A 20,624-nucleotide genomic window follows, 5' to 3' on the forward strand; every position below is an offset into this window, starting at 1 on the left:
GCACGTATCTGTATAATCTGTACGTGTGTATCTGTGTCTGTGTTTCTCACATATTTCTGAAATAAAAAACATCATAATGTGTAACATAGCATTGTACAAGGCAACACTATACGAAGTAGACCTGCTTTTCTTCTTTTATGGATTTATAGTAGTTTGGGAAGATGAATTGGAGTTCTCCATGCCCTTCAATAATGTCAAGTAGTTTGTATCATAGAAATTAGCTGTTTAAAAAGTTCGAAAGAGCTGGTTCCTACAACTTTCTAAATTTAGTTTTATTTTCCCTTCTTGGGGGCACCATTGAGGGGAAGTATACATGGCCCCATGTTGACCATCATTTTTAAGTTCCCCTCTGCTTATTATTATATTAAAGTTCTTAATTTGTAAGTAAATTCTATAATTTAGATTAGCTTGGAAAAGTTATCCACTTCATGAAGATATTGTGATTATTATCAAGAGGGAATGACTTCTTAAAAACTCTAATGGTTGATTCACTTGTTAATTATTCATTTATAGTGGGGCACTGTTATGTCCAGAGAATGTTATCTGCACGTTTTCTGGCCTTTGGAAATTATTGCAGTTTCTTTATAGACCAATATAGGATCCGTTTTTGTTACTGTTCCATTAAGTGCTTAAAACAGGCATATTCCATCTATTTCTACGGCTCAAGGTTATTGTGTTAACATAATTTTCTTATTCAAATCATTTTTCCATATTTATTTTACCACTTGATGTGTTAAATACTGGATGGCATCTTAAAGGCTCTGGCTATAGGTTTTCTCTGTTGTCCTGGGTATTTATTACTCTGTGTGTGTGTGTGTGTGTGTGTGTGTGTGTTACTTAGTTTGTTGAATTAGTCTAGACTTGTTCGCAAAAAACCCAACTCACACTAACCTTCCACCAATAAAAGAGAACATATTAACTCGTTTATTGGCTTTGCTTACCCTCTTAAGAGTGTGTTTTTACCCTTTTATCATTGCACTTTTTGATGAAGGCTTTGAATATTTTTTTGGCCAAAAAATAATAATCATCATTTTATTATGACACTGCAGAAGTCAAATGTGAAGTGAAGGATCTTGCCTTATGCTACCAAAAGAATTTATTAGAAAAATTATGCCAGAATTTTAACACTTGATTTATTCTATATCTTCTAAATGTATATTTGTATTATTACCCAAATTTTGTTAAGTATTGGGTTGTCGGAAAAGTCATGACGTATTTTTTCTATGTTTTTTGTTACAAAAATGCATCATGACTTTTCTGACAATCCAAAACAAGATAAAGTAAACTTATTTTTTATAATTTTTACTTTTGAAGATAAAGTTTTGATCAAACCTCTTGAAGTAAAAAGTGTTAAAATCATGTTGTATGTCCAGTATGTGGGATGGGAGATATTCCTGTGGCCGGGAAATACATTCTACCTTAATTAGTGTCCTAAATTTTCTATTAAGCTTTTACATTCTTCTGAGTAACTTGCTTAGAGACAGAAAAGTTTGTAATGAGTGTTATAAGATTCCATCCAGAATGGTTAAATGAGATAACTTGGGTGCTTTGAGGCCCGCCCCACTCAATCTACAGAAAACGTTCCAAAATAGCCTCTGAGTATATTTTCTAAAGAATTTTGACTGCACAGTAAAATATAATTGGACGATTATTGGATTTCTCTCAGATTAAAAAAGAAAGGAAGCCTGCTAGAAAATAAACATCTATGTCCCTGTCAAGTCACTGAGGGAGTTTGACATTTACAAATGAGAACCAGAGTCATTCAGTTGCAGCCGTGTCTCCTTGTAGCTCGGGGTAGCCAGTGTTTGTAAAATACAAGTTCATGGAAGATGCGTCACGATTTAAGACTGCGTTCTGCTATGATGCCAAGAGCATAAGATCACCGCTAAAGAAAGCAGGAGAAAACTTAGTCATAAGAAACAAACATCGCAAATATATATTTTCTGTATACTCTTGGCCCATGCTGCCTTCTGTAAAATATTATAAAATGGTTGAGTTGAAACATGGCATTTGGAAAAAGAACTGCAATCGTACAACAAAATGGAACACACATTCTTGCGTGAGACTGAATACATTTGCATATTGCAAGTTCCCATAGTCAGTTGCTATTACAATTTTTATTTGGATTTTTTTTTTCCCTCAAAAGTTTGATTTCTGTTTTGTTCAGTTCTGATTTCCCAGTAATTCTTTATGTCTCAGTGGAGAAAGACTAGTGGTGGGGACCTGGGCTTTCGGGGTAGACACACCTGCCTGACCTCAAAGGAAACACATGCCTATGAGAGTTCATATTTGGAACCCCTAGAGAAAAAAAGAAAGACCACTGAGTTAGGGGGCAGCAAATCTAATTCTTTGAATCTGCCACATTTTTGCTGTCTTAATTTCTCTCTAAACCTCCGTTTCCTTTTTATTAAATGAATAAAATGGAGATAATGACACCACTCTTTTGACCTCCCAAGATTATTGTGGACTCAAATGATATATTTGAAAGCACTTTGCACACTCCAAAGCACTGACCCAATGGGAGGTACATCTAACTCCAGTAATCGTGAACGGCAACTCAACCTATAATGAAAATGGTAATAAGGATTATACCTCGAATTTAGCACACATGCGGTGATAACAGAGAAAATGTTATCTTCTGTAGCAGCTGATATGAACGTTCCTCTTAGTGAAACTATTATATATGTTTGATGATTCGTGGGAGGGGAGCTCAAAGCTAGGAGTAGCTTTGAGTGAACTTGGAATGTAGGTAAGCTTGAAGGTGCACGGGGAGTCGGGGATGCTCCTTAATGTTTCAGGTTGAGTGTATTTGAGGGGAAAAAGGGCTGAGTTTAAAAGGTGACTAAGAATAGCAAAGACTGGGGGCCTTTAGAAAATGCAGTTGTTTGCACCCACATGTACCCTGAAGTACAGCCTGTGGCTGCTCAAGGCCAGTGGCTTAAGAACAAGAAAACCCAAGACTCCCGTTTTCCTTTTTCCATCAAAAAGTTATTCTAAGCTGTTTGCGTTTTTTGGTCTTTCCAACCTCCAGGCCATCAAGAAGCCATAGCAGTGTGCTTACACATCCAGACCCAGCAGACAGTCAATGACACGCTGTGTGACGTGACCCACCGCCCTCCAGCCATGAGCCAGGCTTGTAACACGGAACCCTGTCCACCCAGGTATGTGCTGTCTTGCCCTCCTGGGACACACTGTGCCTGCAAGGTAGCACCCTTTCCTGTAGAGAGATACACGTGTGCAGACAGAGCTAGGCTAGCCTATGACTAGTTAGTTGTTCCCCTTCTCTGTTCAAGTTATGGTCCAGCCACATCCTTGCTTCAGCGTGCAAATACTGCCGTGCTAGGCAGGAGTTCCCTTTAGCCTTACTATTGCCTGCGTTGAACACCAATGAACAAAGTGGCCTGCTGCTGGCAAAACCTTGAGGTCAGCAGGTTTATTCTTATTCTCCTGTCCATCTGCTCAAGGGCATATCTTCACCGCATGCCACACAACAGAGCACAGGGTCTGAGGTAGAGTTAGCACGGGCACACAGTAGGTTCTTGGTCCATGTTTGTTGAATGACTGAGCGATCTCTTGTTTGTTACCTAGAACTCACACTGGTGTGTTAGTACCCTTCCTACTGAGTTTCTTTTGATTTTAGATTGTGGGGTGCCGTGGTATAGGCCCCAAAGAATAGGTGAGGGTGACTTATTTTTGGTTACCTTGGTTGGAAAATTTGACCTTAAAAGTTAATCTGCTTCCCTGCATAAGTCCTTGTAAGGCCCTGGGGGATTTTATCAGAGGGGAAGGTAGGTTTTCCTCTAGTTCCTTTGTCCTTGGGTATTTCTTGCTATCGAAGATTCTAGCTCACGGGTTCCTCACACAAGACCTTCGAGACTCCAGCTGCAACCTTTTCTTTCCCTCCTTTACTTTTATTGCCTCCATCACTCTTCTGTGGTAAGAGTAGCTTCGCGCTAAGTGGCTTTTTCTGGTTTCATTTCTCCTCCGATACCATGGACGTGGCATTCTTGACAATGTACGTCACGGTATTTTATAAAGCTGTCCTATCCATTCCTGACGGCCGCTGCCTTGATTCAGACATGTTTGGGCTGAAGTATTTCAACAGCTTCTAAAACTCCTGCCTCTCGTGTTTCTAGCTCTGATCCCCATGTACACGTGTGACTATGAAAGATCTTTCTAAATTGCAGAGTGGCCGTGTGAACCTCTCACATAAACCTTTCCTCTGTGGATTAAAGTCCACATTCTTTACTTTGGCATAGGTGTGAGTTTCCTGGGGCTGCCATGACACAGTTTCGCTAACCGAGTGGCTTAAAGAACGTAAATTTATTGTCTTATAGCTCTGAAGACTAGAAGTCCAAATTCAAGATGTCGGTGGGGTTGGTTCCTCCTGAGGGCTGTGAGGGAACAACCTGTTCCATGCCTCTCTCCTAGGCTCTGCTGGCCTCAGGTCTCCCCTGGCTTGAGGATGGTGTTCTCCCTGTGTTTTCCTAGTGTCTTTCTTCTGTCTGTCTCTGTGCCTAAATGTCCCCTTGGTATATGGTTGCCACTCAGAATGCATCAGGGCCTCACCCTAATGACCTCAGCCTGACTTGTTCATCTGCAAAGACCCTATTTCCCAATTGGGTCATGTTCACAGGTACTGGGGTTAGGACATCTTTCGGGGAGAAACAGCATATAAAGTCCTTTGGGGCCCTAGTTTTAGGTTCTTGAGCCACATCTCCTCTCACTACCGCCCTCACATACATCTCTCTCTCGCTCTCCTGCACCCCCCACTTCCTGGGAGCTTGCTCAGCAGCCACAGTACGTTTTCCCTGTGACCCATGCTCATGCTCACGCATGTCTTCTGGGCCTTTGTGCACATACCCTGCCCTCCGCCTGGAGCTCATCTCTACCATGAAATAAGCTAATTCTCTCCCATCAAAGTAATTATTGGCTCACTTCTCCCTGGTACAAGAAAGCCTAACAGAATGGGAGATGGGGAGTGAGACGCTGATGGAGGGGAGCACTGATGGACGTCCATAGAGGGCTGGGACTGGCTCAGGGACGTGGGGTAGAGCTCGTCAGGTCTGTCCCAGTCCAGGGATTTCAGACACGTCCCTTAGCTCTGGTTTCTTAGCCTGAATAACGACGAAAGAGGTCAGACTCTATGATCACTCGGGTCCCTTTGAGCTGCAGCCTCTCAATCCTGGGGAGCACTTTCCAGTTCATTCTCCAGTGACACCTCCAGCACGGTGCCTGGTCCTGTTGCAGGTTATCCCCATGTCTGCCCATGAGTAGTTTTAAATACTTGGGCCTTCTTTTCTTTCTAGGAACAACGGCCTTTGCTGGAGCTGCCCAGAAACTCTAGTCAGGGTTGAATTTGATTTGCATGGCTGGCCTTCCTTTGCTCTGCAAATCAGAGCAAGACTTAACTAGTGTAGAAGCTGTTTCTTCACGGTGCTAGGAGACACATGCTGCTTTCTGGGTACACCAGCCGTGGGCGGTGTTCCCGTCCCCTCGTCCCTGTGCCTCAGCAAGAGCTCGCGCACGTGACCCTCTATAGCAGTGTCCACCACGGAGCGTCCAAGTTGGAATAATAGAGCACACAGTATGTCTTGGCCACTTTGCAAAATTAAGGGTCTGTTTTTATGCAAAGGGAAATACTATTCCTCATTTCAAAGTTGCAGATTTAATTAACTTTTTGAAGGTTGAGAGTTATATTGGGGGGAAAAAAAAAAAGCCAACCAAAAAGCCAGCAGAGACAAACGGTTGATGCCAAAATAAAGGTAAGTTTACAAAAATGTTTTAGGTTCTAGAAACCAGCGGTGTAGGAATAACAGGAACAGGGAGTTGCATAATATTTTCCATACAAATATTTACTGACTCCAAGGGCAATCGCAGTAAAATATCACCCCAGGGTGAAACTTAACCACTGAGGTTGGGGGACAGTCAGTGGATCTTTATTTACCCAAAGGCAAGTGTATTTGATGTATTAGCTGGACTATCCAAGGTAGGTGGTTGTGTGTTTATTTGCTCTGTGGGGTTACTCCCTGGTCTGTCCTATAACTGCTGAGTGTCTGCTATTCGTGGAGTTTGCTTTTTCCAGGAGAGAGCCAGCAGCCTGTAGAAACATGCAGGGTTACATAATGGCCCCCCTGGTCGAAGGAGAGCCTTTTTCTCTGATGGAGGTTCCATAACTCCTAGGGCGGGAAGCAGGAAAACGAGGGGCGAGAATGATGGGTTTCTGTACCAACTTATTACCCAGTTCTTGATTTTTTTTAAAAAAAAATTCTGTATGTAGTCCACTGTGTGTTAGTAAGAAATTGTTACCTGGTTCTTGGATAAAAAAAAAAATGGTTCCATTTCCAGTCCCTTGTGCAACTAAGTGATTCTTCCAGCTTTACTTTTCTGAAAGGTGAGCACCCTGACGTCACTCTAAATAAGTGACCTACTTAATGCTGAACTGTTTTGGTAGTGAAACCAAAGCCTCCTAATCACTTAGCCACGTAGTTTGATGGTCCTCAAAATATGACCTATAGATCTACTGTTGGCGATTTCCCCCGCCTATAAAGCTACTGGAAATTTAGATATAATCAGAGTGCAACCGATAAGCTTCCAGGTAAGATGGTGTTTTGCTTTCACATCCTGCTCCTCATGCCAATCATTGATAGATAAAAATGGGGCAGTTGAAATGATATGGCAAGGGAAGACTCATGGAAACAACCACTGGGGCTGGGAAAGGGGCGGGAGAGTGAAGTGGTGAGTGGAACTGGACCTGTGCTTCTTCTGGGCTGGAGGCCCCAAAGCAGTTGAGGTCAACGAGAGGTCCGTGCCTATGGATAGTAGCGACTGCACATCTCTCTTCTGATTCATGAGAAGGGACCAAGGTCACTGCTCCTGTGTGAAGGGAAGCAAATAAAAAGCTGCTGCAGATCACTACCTGAACCCACTGTTTCCGTGAGGCCGCTCACTCAGGGAGATGGGGGGCAGACACAGAGAGTCCAGGGACCAAACACAGTTCCAAACTGGCTATTGGCTCAGCGATCGGACCTGCACTGTCCTTACAGTGCCGTGTGCCTTCTTGTCCACGTAAGATGGATTCCAGACTGGAGACCCTGGAGGGCCAGCTGGAGGCAAAGGAAACTGTAGACAGGGAGGGATAATAGACAGAGGAAAGGAAAAAAGGAGTTGGAGAGGGAGAAACCTTTCTTCACAATGAGCCTGCAAAACGGAATTCCAAAAACACAGGAAAACATCGAATCCTAATGAAGAGAGTCAGCAGATTCCACAACTGAAAGATGAATTCACTCCAGATGAAATTAAAATAGAAGAACAATGTGAAAAAGACTTTAAAGTCGGTGTTATTAGATCTTTGGAGATATAGATAAATAAATAATATCCATGTAAAGAACTAGCAATTGTGAAACAAATAGGCAGAGATGTAGTAAGAATAAGTATTAAAAAGAACAAATTAAAAAAAACAACAACCCTAGAAATGAAAATGTCAGTGAAATAAAAGAATAAGCTATAGACAATCTTAGAAAGAATTGGTTACTTGAAGGTAGTGCTGAGGAACTCAAATGAACCAAAGCACAGAACGTTGAAGATTTGGGGAGAAGAGAGAAACTTAAGAAATACAAGGTAATAAAGGCAGAGAAGCAAAATATAAAATAAACTTTACTAAAACTTAAGGGAAAAAGTATCTACTTTTAGTATCAAGAGAAATAAAAGAAATCCCCACTTAGGTATGTAATCGTGAAACTGCAGAAAATCAAGGAGGACAAGAAAATCTTAAAATTCACAAGACGTGAAAGACGCATTAACTTTTGGGTTGTCGGAAAAGTCATGACGTATTTTTTCTATGTTTTTTGTTGCAAAAATGCATCATGACTTTCCCGACAACCCAATGCAAAGAACTTATTAATAGCTGGAGTGTCCAGAAAACAAAAGGAATAGTAGCGTCAGAGTATGGAGGCAAAATCGTGCTCAACCAAGAGCTAAACTTGCTGAATTGCTATTTTGGTATGTGGACACCCACGTTTAGCCTTGTGATGGACTAGGTATCTGGAAAGCCCTTCCAACAGAGTGTGGAGTCACAACAACAAATCCTAAGCTGGAAAAATAAAAGGAAATACACACCTAGACACATGGTCATTAAACCATAGAACTCCAAAAGCAAAGAAAATATCTTGAAAACATCCAGAGAGAAAAGATCTACAAGAAGAATGATAACAACAAAAACTGATGGTTTTCTTCTCATCAACAATAATGCAATATTATCCTCTAATGTCTCAGAAAATAACCATCAGCCCAGACTTGCATACTTAGGGAAACACTATTTCAAGGATGAAATAAGGATATTTACCATGAATTTCTCAAATTTGTTAGTCTTTCAGACAGCCAAATTTTGTTTTCTAGTTTATTCATAGTGGTTATCTTTTTTGTTTTCTCTCTTCTACTTTCTTGGTTTAATTTACTGTTCTTTTGTGATGTCTTGAAATGGATACATAGGTGATTATTTTCAGCCTTTCTTTTTAATATATGCATTTAAGGCTGTTGTCTAATCATGATTTTAGATGCACCCCAAAGATTTTGACCTTTCATATTTTTAATAACATGCATTTAAAAGTGTTATACCATCTCATTTCCATTGTGATTTTTTCTTTGACCCATGAGTAATTTAGAAGATTATTGCATAGTTTCTAAATGTTGGGGGATTGTCTGATACAGTTCCACTGTGGTTAGAAAACATCCTATATGAGTCAGCTTAGGCTGTGACAACAAAATACCATAGACTGGGGGGCTGAAACACAAAAAAATGCTTTTCCTCACTGTTCTGGAGGCTGAAAAGTCCAAGGTCAAAGTGCCATGAGGGTTCAGTCCTGATGAGAGGTCTCTTCCTGACTTGCAGACAGCCGCCTTCTCACTGTGTCCTCACATGATGGAGAGAGAAAAGCTCACTGGCTTTTCCTCTTATAAGGGCACAGATCCCTTCATGAGGGCCCCACCCTCATGACGTCCTAAAGGCCTAATTTCCAAATGCTATCACATTGGAGGTTAGGGCTTCCACATACGAATTTGGGGAGGGACACAGACATTCAGTCCATAGCATGTGCTATGTATTATTTTAATCCTTTAACTTGCCTTTATTTTACTTAGAATTTATACTTCTCTTTTATTTAGGACTTAGCATATTTAATCACGTGCAAAATTTTTTTTCTTTCTACATATTTGTCAGACTTTGTGTTCAGCTTTATCGTAGCTTGATAATATGCATTAAAATATTTTAATCCTGTTTTTTACTTTGGGACATTTTAAATAACATGGGAATTCACCTGTTTCTTAAAAATGTATAGGTATTCAGATGCAAAATTAGCAGGATCTAGTCCCTTTCTTAAACAGAACTTTTTTATAGTTCCCTTAAAAAGTTATCTGTTTCATCAGGATTTTCAAAGGTATTTTTAAATTCTCTATATTCATGTTAAAGTTTGCCTTCTTGATATGACAGGGGCTTAGAGAAGTATTTTACAGCTTTTAAAATTTTTTATTATATATTCTTCAATTTTTCTGATAGCTCTTTGCTCCTATTTCATACATAATTAAGTTTCTTATTCAGTCTGCCACTTGTATAAATATTATATTTTCATTGTAAACTTTTGCCTTCATAAGTAAAAATTTCACTTTTTGCCCTACTTTATTTATCTTGAATACTATTTTTTATTTTTCCTCTTATTTACACAAGAAAAACATTTATTATAGAAAATTCGAAATGAGAAATACTGGAAAATCACCTTTAGATGAATACTAACTTTTTATCAAAGATCTAACTAATTTTTTCTGATAATGACTGCTTACTTATAAGAAAAGTCAGAAAAAATACTGGCATAAATAAAGAAAATAAAAATCCTGTAATTTAGAGATCATTACTGTTAACATTTAGATGTATAATTATCCGAACTTTTTTCTGCATGCATTTATAAATGCATAAAACAATATGATTATGCCTTGTAACTACACATCTACCTTGTTATTTTAATAAATAATGCTGCTAGCATTGTGCTGTATGAACAGGCAAGTATTTATTTTGCTCTTTATTGTTAAACATTAAGATGGTCTCCTTCCTTCCATTTTTAAAAATTTAATTTATTATTATTTATTATTATTATTATTATTATTATTATATTATTATTACTTTGCTATTATAAACTACACTGGAGCTAACATCGTACATTTTAAGCATTTTGAAAATTGCTTCCTCCTGATATAGCTCTACAGCAACTAGTTAAAAATTCATGGTTGCTAATCATAAAATATCCCCACATTAAAATAGCCATAATGTACAAAATTTGTCACCCATCAGATGGGCAGTGACTTTTTGCACGATACTGCCTGGTGTTGGGATGGGTGCCGGGAACGAGGCACTCGTGCTTCTGGTGGGAGCCTGAGGTGAGCGAGCCTTCCTTGCAGGCAACGTGGAGATCTGTACTCAAATCAGCTGCCTTGGATTTTCGTCTCTACAGATGTGTCATGAGAAAACCTGATTTTTCCAAGATCTTATTGGAAAGGAATCACGTTATATATATGTGTGTGTAGTAAATCCGATCCTCACGTAAAAGACGTTTTCTTAGGGATGTTCCAAATACGGAATCCAGGTACCCTAGAAGATTTTCCTGAAGTGTGCTTCTAAGCGTTTAAAATGTCTTCGGACACCTGTATAAATCATGCTTGCCTTGGGGCTCTATACAAAACAAGAGTGAGATTTTATCATTGATATACGGTGGTAGGATGGGAAGGAATTGGCTGCTTTTTACTCTTTCCCAAATGGATAAAAACCTTCAAACGTGCCTGATATGTCTTGCCTTTGTCTTTGTGTACTTGAATTGCATCTACTGCTGGAGATGCTTTAGATGCAGAACGTGAAGTCTGTAGGTCCAGAGGGAACTTGAAATTGTCCAGGCTCTGACTGTTGCATGTGGTCTCATCAGACAGCCCTACTCCCCAACTTTTTTTTTTTTCCACACAGGTGGCACACGGGCTCTTGGGGGCCGTGCTCAGCTACCTGTGGTGTTGGAATCCAGACCCGAGATGTACACTGCCTGCACCCCGGGGAGTCGCCCGCCCCTGCGGAGGAATGCAGAGATGAAAAGCCACATGCCTTACAAGCCTGCAATCAGTTCGACTGCCCTCCTAGCTGGCACATTGAAGAATGGCAACAGGTATGACAGCCTGGTGACGCCATGGCGCGCCCGCCAGGCCTGTAAATGTGACAGCCCTGTCTTGATGCCCCCTCCTTCCATCTTTGCAGTGTTCCAGGACGTGTGGTGGGGGTACTCAGAATCGGAGAGTCACCTGTCGGCAGCTGTTAACAGATGGGAGTTTTCTGAATCTCTCAGATGAATTGTGCCAAGGACCCAAGGCGTCTTCTCATAAATCCTGTGCCAGAACAGACTGCCCTCCACACTTAACCGTGGGAGACTGGTCGAAGGTAAGCACCATTCCCAGCTTTACAGTCCCTGCTTTCTTGCTCTTCCTTTGTTTCAGCCTCTCAGTCTTTCCTCCCCAAGATGAGAGCTGGGATGCCTGTGCGGTGAAGTCTCCACTCCTTAAAATCATTATATAGCATTTCCCTGCCTTAACTCACAACGACCTGAGTTATTACTGCATTTCAGTGGGGAGGTACTTCTAAGCATACATGTGGTATGACCACCTGGCTTGTTGTGTCCTTGAGGCCAGTGGCCACGAGGTTGCTGACAGGTCCTACAGACTTCCGAGCAGGTAGATACTCTTCCTTAAGAGTCTTTGCAAAGTCAGGGAAAATGCAAAATGGTGTTGAAGTAGTGATCTTTAGAAAGGTTCAGACCGAACTGCTAACACAGAACAGGAAAATCTTTCAGTGTGTGTGTGTGTGTGTGTGTGTGTGTGTGTGTGTGTGTGTGTGTGTNTGTGTGTGTGTGTGTGTGTGTGTGTGTGTGTGTGTGTGTGTGTGTGTGTTGGGGATGGGGTGGATTGCTGGGGGAAACAAGAGAAGACAAAAGAGAAGGTCACCCACCTGAGCTGGGTTGAACCTGAGGCCGGCCACCTCTCTAGGCAACCATTCGTCAGGGAAAAAGCAAGCTCATGCATGCTCCAAGGGGTCAGCCCAAGCACAGTCGAGACCTCTTCCCATCCCAGCCAAGGTCACATCTCTAGGAAGCCTCCATCTGGGAGAGGAAACAGGTTGCTCACATGCACAGGACAACAGAGCCAGCCTGAGCCCTTGAAACCGAAAGCCAACATTCGGACTCGGGTCTGGTCAGGCACGCATGTTGCTAGCAGTTTGGATTTCCTAGTGGGTTCAGTGTTTTCCCTGTTAGTTGAAATTTCCTCTCATTTTATTCCATTGCTTTGTTTTGGCAGAGACTCCCACACCAAATTGCCGCCCTCCCTAAAGTTTTCTGCCAGACTGGTCCCTCTGCCACAGGGTGGCTCACTTAGGGGCAGCCGTCCATCCTGTGGTTCTGGATGAGGCCATTCCACACTGAAGTTGGCCACTAACGCTGGCCCCAGCAAGGCTGAGGAGCCGCATCGAAATTTCCATTGTTCACAGAGCCAGGCCTCGGGCCTGTCGTTGGAATAGCCCTCTCTCCCGGATGCGAACTCTATGCATGGCATGGTTGGGCTTTGTTCATTCAAAGACTGATTTGTTTTTCTTGATTTCCTTAGATCTGAAACTCAGTTTTAGGCAGAAAGGAGCCCTCAATTCTTCCACTGCTTTCCAAGTTATAAGAGAGGAACATTGACTCATATATGAGGTGGTCCTCCCAAATGATGGATTTCTGTGATCTGCACCCCCTTAGCCTGTATTGTTGCCCCATCCTAGATTAAATCAGTAGCCTTTCCTCATTTTTTACTCTCTACACTTGGATGGAGCACTTGACCATTTTGTCTGCATGTGTCTTTCTAACTTCATGGTGTTCTTTGGTGCTTTTTTCTTTTTTTCCTGCTTACCTGGCTGCATCTTTTCTATTGGTTTGTCTTCTTCCAGATCTCCAAAAAGCTCAATATTTGACCTTTTGATTTCCATCACTGCATTTTTTTCCCCTCCATACTAGATTCTGTGTCCTGTGACTTCTTTGCCCTCTACAGATGATTCTCTGTCTCCAGGAATATATTCAGTTGTCAGAAAAGTCATGACACATTTTTGCAACAAAAAACATAGAAAAATGCGTCATGACTTTTCCGACAACCCAATAGTCTCTAACCTTCTGTTCAGTACCATGTTCCCAGTTCTCCAGATAGGTGACATCCTCATCATGGGAAAGCAAAGGGACAACTGTTCATCTGTGTCCCATCCAGGCCTCCATCTTCCTTCCTGCCCTGTCAGTGCTCCCGCGTCTTTCCGACACTGTGGTCTCCTCTGACTTCTTCACCGCCTCTGACCTGCCAACTTTCAGCTCTTGAAACTTACCCATATGCTAAGTAAAAAGGTAGAGGTCTCTGTAGGTGAGGAATTTTACAAAGAACAGCTCAGGGTATGTCTGGGACACATGGATTTCCAAATTGAGGACACGGTGGAAGGTGTTTGAATAGGGAAGTAAAATGCAGGCGTTAGACATGTAATTCTGGCTACAGCGTGGACAATAGATTAGGGAAAGAAGGAACCAGAGCTTGAGTGATCTAGTTAGATGGAAATTACAGTTAAGACTGATGAGATATTGAAGCAGTTGGGATAGAGGCTATCAAATCGTTTTGAATGATATTTAGGAGATAAAACTGACAGATTCGGTGATTGAATTGATAATAAATGAGTGAAAAAAGAGGGTTTTCCCAGTTTTCTGTCTTGGGTAGTTAATGGATAGAGATGGCATTAATTTTAAAATTAATTAGTGAAGGAAAAACATATTTGAAAGGTAACTTGAAAGGGAGAGAGAATGAGTTTTCTTTTGAAAGGCATGTATTTTGAGGATCTGTAAAGGTATTGATAAAGAACTGTTGCTCTTCAGAGATCTGCATTAAAGTTACAATTTGGGGAATTATCAACATTTAGGTGGTAGCTGAAACCATGGAAAATGAATCCCATGCTACCAAAAAGTATTGGGTTGTCAGAAAAATCATGATGCATTTTTGCAATGAAAAACATAGAAAAAATACGTCATGACTATTCTGACAACCCAATATATTATTGATAGCAGTTCCTTTGCACAGTTAGGAATCATCTAGCGAAGCAAATGCATGACGGCAGCAGAGTTGTTTGATATCCCAAATCCCTCTTTATAAAAAACAAATAATAGAGCAGTTGGGATTGCCAAAGGAAAGGGAAAAAAAATCACCAACAACACAGATAACAGCTTTAACAAAAGTGATATACGTGAGTGAAGCCAAACCGTAACCAATAGTGGAAACTGTGTAGAAACTGCACGTTTAGCAACTAGGCAGAGGTAAAAATGCAGACAGACAAGGCTGAGAACCATGGGACATAGACATCAACAGGGAAGACCACCTCAGGGAGATAGTCCTGCTCTGAATAGAACCTCAGCAGGCAGGTCTGAGAGCAGTCGCTAAAGCTGAAAGAAGGTCGTGGGGCCCAGTGTGAGGCCGAGTGTGAAAAAGGTCACGGGAAGCAGCTCCCATCCATCAGGACTTCAGAAACAGCTCAGAAGGAACACAAGGGGTAAAGGAGGAGAATGTTCAGATCCCCAGGAGTGAAAGACTCCAGAAGGTACAATCTCAGAGCTGTGGCCAAATTATTGAGCGCTCCTTTTTGACACCAGAGGAAGGAGCCCTTGACAGTGAAAATCACTACCCTGAGACACTTTCACGCCTTCACGCCCCCCCCCTTATCTTTTCCTAAAAGGAGAGAAAAAAAATCTATTTCACTTCCGTAGGAGCATCAGTACACCCATACAGAGATACTGTAAGAGGAAAGTATCAGTGACATACCAACGGAATGAAAACCTGGCCTCGGGGCGGATAAAAATATAACTTACTATTGCAAAATGAGCTAAAAGAAATTAGGAAATCTATAGAAACAAATCAGAAATAGAAAAATTCAGAAATTAGATGAATAAATAATGGGGATGTGAAAAGATAGCTGACAGGGTTCTAGAAAGAATCAGGAAACTGAGGGAAAGATTTTCAGAAATGTAGACTAAATCAGAAGGAACACACGAATGAAGTGTTATAAGGGGAATAAAAGAGGGAGGAGAAGAATCGAAGAAATTAAAAGGATTCATGCAAGGGCCGGCCGAGTAGCACGATGGTTAAGAGCTGGCTTGGAACGCCAGAGGGCCCCGGTTCGGATCTCACAAATGAGGGCCAGTGACACTGCCCTCCACAGCTAAGATGCTGAACAACAGCTCAACCTGGAGCTGGGCTGCCGTGAGTCGCCGGCGACGGCGTAGGCTGCAGCCCCTGCGGCAGTGGGTTGCCATGGGCTGCCGTGTGTAGTCAGCAGCCAGCATAAGCGACCAGCAGCCACAGTGAGCGGCCGTCCAGATGCCAGCGACTGATCTGTCTCGCCTGGGAAGAGCGCAATGATGGTGCCAACTTGGGCCAGTGAAGCAACGTCCTCCACAACTAGACTGAAGAACAAAACGACAGCAACTTGTCTGTTTCCCTTCCCCCAATTCCCCAGCACTGTTCCCATTCCCCCAATTCCCCAATTAAAAAGAAAAAAAAGGATTCATGCAAAAATCACAGATGTAAAAGACAGGGAAAGAAAATCCAGCAAATGCGTGTAAATCTAATTAGAGTCCTAGAAAGAGAAACCAAAACAAATAACAGAATGAAACTATAAATAAAAGTCTCAAATCACCATATTGAAAATGTCATACCCCGTACCTGGGAAAATTAACCCAGAATGGTGACTATCAAGACATACTCTAAAACAACTGGATTTTAAACATAAAGAAAAATGTATTTGCATCTCCAGGAAAAAGCACCAAGTCCCATGTTAGGAAAAGGAAATAAGATTAGTGTCAGACTTCTCGACAATATCACTTCATGCTAGAAAACTGGAGCAGCATATTGAATATACTCGAAGAAAGAAAACGGGAGCCCAGGATTTTACCTCCTGCCCCTCTGACCTTTGAAAGGCCACAGATGACTGCTTACAAAGATGCAAGAACTCAGGGCATGGTGTTGCCATGAGCTCTTCCTGAGGAACTGAACGGATTTCTATAGAATAAGCCACAGACACTTTGGCATAAGGTTGCTGCTTTGTGCATTGTACTTAATGGTGCTGGTTCTGTCATCTTCTCTCTCTGGGAGTTGAACATTCTCTAATGACAGTCTGACTTTGAACGTAGCAGACACAAGGTCACATAAGACCTTTATTCAGAAAAAAAAGTTGACAAATGATACTCCCACTTGTAATGGGCAGGAGAACGCAAATGTTTATCATTAGAAATGGCTTATGAGTGGTGCTTGGCAAAGACTTAACCACTGTGTTATATGAACAAACATGGCTAACAATGGCAGTTTAATAAAAAGTTGAAATTAATTTTTATTATACGGGAAACTCCTAGATAATGATTTGACTTGTTAAGAAAAACATAAGTTGGTAAATGGCGATTTGTAATTATTTGTTCAAAGGGTTACAAAAGGCTTTCCTCTGTACTGAAAAATATTAATAATTAGGGCTTTCTGTGAAAGATGACATAAAGGCATTTTAAAAAAAATTCCATTCCCCTCCTTTGAAACCACCAACAAAAAACCCCACAAAGAGAATGAAAGAGAGAGAACACCCTGTCTCCAGTGAACAATGAAATGGCCACAATCCCCAACTATAAATTATCAAGCACACCTGCCAAAGACCAGAAAATCTGGACCACAAAGAGAGGGAAGGCTGAGAGCTGACAGACATTTCCTCAGGCGCCGAGCAGGATACAGATTTGTCTAGGAGTTAGTGTGACAGCCCAGAAAGGCCTAGTCAACAGCGCTTTGATTACAGAAACCAGACAGGGGACCACAAGTCGCCCCTGAGGACACTGGGAATGTCCCCACAGAGGGAGAAGCCACACTGGGCATGCGTGCTGGCTGGGGACAATGGCCGGAGATGGAGGGGTATGAAGGAAGGGGCGGCCATTGCTGGATAGCCCTCAGGGAGCCAGTGATGTAAGAGCCTCTTCTCGGAGTCATGCCACCCATTCAAGCACCAAAATCGGAAGAGAGATATGGGCAAAGGAAATAAGGAATTTGGTGACAAGCATTGAAGACAACAAAACATGTCAGCTGCCTGGGCTTATTCCTCCCCGTGTTATTCACGAACAACCAGCTCCAGCATAAAATCGATGCGTCAAAATAGGGGTGGGGATGGGGGAAGAGAAGGGGGAGGGCGAAAGGAACAGAAAGGAAGTGTCACAGGCATGACATGACGTCGCAAAGATGTCACCCAGAGAAACGTTACCGCAAACGGGCTCTGTATTCCAGAGGAAATTATAGTCTTGATGTCTGGGGGAAAGTGGCTTAACGATGAAGTTTGAGTTCCAAAAGAAGACGATAAAAAGACAACTGGAGGAGTCCAGGGGGGAAAAAAACTAAAAACAAGAAAAAAATGACAGAAAAGTTATATTATGAGCAAGAGCAACAAAATTAATGGAAACGACTGAAAACAGAGATATGGTAACCAAGCCGGAATAACTCATATCAAATGATATGGAAAAGAGTAAAGATGTAAAATTTGTTTGTAGAGGCAATGAGGAATATGGTAGACAGAGGAGATCAAACATTAGTGTAACTGGTATTTATGAGAAGAACAAAACAAATGGAACAGAAAAATATTCAGGGATAATAGAGGGGAAAATTCACTGCCTTGAATTAAAGCTTTAATCTGCAAGTGATAATGGTATAGCGCATGTGCCAAGAGCATAGGAAGACTGAGACGGAAGTGTCTTAAGGTTCTGAACTTCGTGGATAAAGAAAGAGCCCACAGGCCTCTGAGCATAAAAGGCAAACAGTTAACAAAATTCCCTGTTTGGCCTCACCAGTCTTCACAGTGGCATCCAATGCAAGAAGACAATGGAACAGGGACCACGCGATTCGAAGGGAAAGAAAGTGTGACCCAAGGATTTTCTGTTCGTCTCGGTCGTTCTTCATGGAGAAAAGCAACAGAGACAGAAGAGGGTGCCATTCTGATAAGCCCTTCTTGAAAAACCCTCAGGGCCAGGGTGAGACACCCAGATGACTCAAAATAAAGAACCCAGCATGTACAGACCCTGATCAAAACGATGGAAGAGGAACAAGTCCTTCATTGAAGTACAGAATTAAGACTAGTCAACCAACAAGTGCATTTCAGAACAGACCATAAATGTCAGTAACTGTGACATTATCTGACTAAGTGAACAAAAACTGTGGGGTGTTGGCAGAGGAGAGGTGAGAGAAAATGGAAATGTGCCTATTTCCTCTCCCTTCTCAGCAGCAAGTCGGTAGGTACTCTTGAAATTCAAAATCTGTCATTAAAAATAACCACTCAGATCTCTTGTTGGTTTCTTTCATCTTCTTGCTTAAGTTTAGAGGGCTCTTGAGAAACTAACCGCTTACAGTGAAAAAAAGATCAGACATTCAGCAACTCTTTTCATTTTACTTTAGTCTTTTCTAATAGACTTAATAAAATTGCTAATATACCTAATATAAAATTTCTAATATACCTAATTAAAATGGTAAATTGTGTGTGCACACAATGATTATCAAATATCAATGTTACGTACACAATAAGCATCAAATATTAATGTTATTTTATGTATAGCAGTTTGGGTGATTTTTTTTTTAAACTTACCTCTTATACGCTTTTCCTATTTCTTGAATTCTTGATCATAGGTATGTATTGTTTTTTGGTTTTGTTGTTTTAAAGCAAAGTTATGTTACTCTATAAATAAATAGCTAAAAATAAATTTAACGTCAATTCCACTGCTAAAAAAAGAAAAAAACCACTACATAATAATTACTGGAAATTAACTACTATCTCAGAAAGAAAGAAGAGAGAAAACCAGGAAGAAAGGATGGGAGGGAGGAAAGAAAGGCAGAAAAGAGAGAAGGAAGGAAGGGAAAAAGAAGGAAAGGGGAGAGAAGGGAACAGAAAAAGGGTAAGGAGGGAAGAGAAAAATGGAGCAGAGGGGAGAAAACAGGGCAGCTCCATATTTTTAAAGACGCTGGAGCCTAGGACATGGCTTACTTATTGGCACACCCACGCATCAAGTTCCCTCTCGTTGCTGGCTGGCTGTGTCTGCTCACGCTCCATTTGACTCTTGCGCAATTCTCATTGCAGTGCTCTGTCAGCTGTGGTGTTGGAACCCAGCGAAGAAAGCAGGTGTGTCAAAGGCTGACAGCCAAAGGCCGGCGGGTCCCCCTCAGCGAGACCATGTGCAGGGATCTTCGGGGCCCCCCTCTTGTGAGAGTGTGCCGGATGCCTGAATGCAGCAGTGAGTATGCGAAGCCGGGCGTCATGGGTGTGTGGGTTCTGTCCTGTCTGGTTCCGATGGCTTCGTCTTCCAGATATCAGCATATCCCTGATCTGTAGGCCGGAAGTGAGAGCTGCTTTAAGTAGCAAGCAGTGTAGTGTTGAAGACCAAGATAAAGTTCTAAGAACAGCCTGTTTTGTGAACTGTCCACACACGGAACCAATGTGTCTTTCAGGGTTCCTCACCTCGGTTTCTACTTCCTTCACCATGACATTGGCTTGCTCCACGTAGAATTCTTGAGTGTTCCTTGTAGAAGTTAAGCTGAAATCTGGTTTCCTTTGCTAATGATACATTTGGGCTCTTCTGTAAAAGTAGAATGGCTAAAGCATTTCTGAGAATCCAAGCATCTCTTCTAGTGTATAATCTAAGACCCATAATCTAAGACCAGCAAGGAGGAACCCATGAAATAGCATTGGTTTTTGAAAAGGGCATTTTGGACACTTCTTCAATTAACTGTGAAGTTACAATTAATTACAATGATCAAGTTACAATTTAAGCTTAGTATTAAGAGCTCACCTTATGGCTGCACGATATCCCAAAGCTGTTGTATGTATACTGTGTTGCATTCGCCTGTATGTTCAGTGTACTGTATGTTCAGTATGTTCAGAAGAGAACACATGTTTACATGTGAATGTGTATGTTTCATGTAGGAGGGTGACAAGAAAGCTGTTGAGGGCCGTCCCTACAGCAATTGAAGATAAGGCAGCAGGGTGGTGGTGGGAGGTAGGGGTAGTGGGCCAGGCACACTGGGAAGGCACAGTTTCTGGACCCAGTCCCTGCTTTGGTTTCCACCAAAGTCTTTAATTATTCACCTGTAAAATCACATTAATTACCTCAGGTACCCTCCTGAGCTTAGGGTAAGGAAAACAAGAAAACAGAAATCAACTATTATTTTAATGACGCTTAAGGAAAAAATATATATATATATATAATCTAAGTTGACCAACGACGTCCCTAGAGAAACTTTCAGAGCAAAGTGAGAAATACAATAATAACCTTCCAAAAAAAATAATAATAGCATTTATTGAGCAGTGACTGTGTGGAGTTTCTTTCAGGCGTTGAGTCATTTAGTCCCTACAACATTGTGAGACAGATATAATCCCCGTTGAGAGACGAGGAATTGAGGAGTCTAAGATTCTTAGAGAAGGAGCTGCCAGTTGGGCCCCTAGGCCTGCTGACCACAGGTCTGTCTGGCTCCTGAGCCCACGC

The 20,624-nt window shown here is 41.7% G+C and overlaps 1 protein-coding gene across 1 annotated transcript in view; it reads left to right on the forward strand.

Annotated features, from left to right (window-relative positions):
* Window positions 1–20,624, forward strand: part of ADAMTSL3 (ADAMTS like 3) — a 206,349-nt gene that overhangs the window by 146,096 nt on the left and 39,629 nt on the right. The window contains exons 17-20 of the mRNA XM_019640227.1: window positions 3,032–3,161; window positions 11,003–11,195; window positions 11,285–11,464; window positions 19,223–19,376. Of these exons, the coding sequence (XP_019495772.1) occupies window positions 3,032–3,161; window positions 11,003–11,195; window positions 11,285–11,464; window positions 19,223–19,376 (657 nt within the window). The remainder of the gene's footprint in view (window positions 1–3,031; window positions 3,162–11,002; window positions 11,196–11,284; window positions 11,465–19,222; window positions 19,377–20,624) is intronic.

Source organism: Hipposideros armiger, unplaced genomic scaffold (assembly GCF_001890085.2).
Source record: "Hipposideros armiger isolate ML-2016 unplaced genomic scaffold, ASM189008v1 scaffold_48, whole genome shotgun sequence".
In the NCBI taxonomy this organism is placed as follows: Eukaryota; Metazoa; Chordata; class Mammalia; order Chiroptera; family Hipposideridae; genus Hipposideros; species Hipposideros armiger.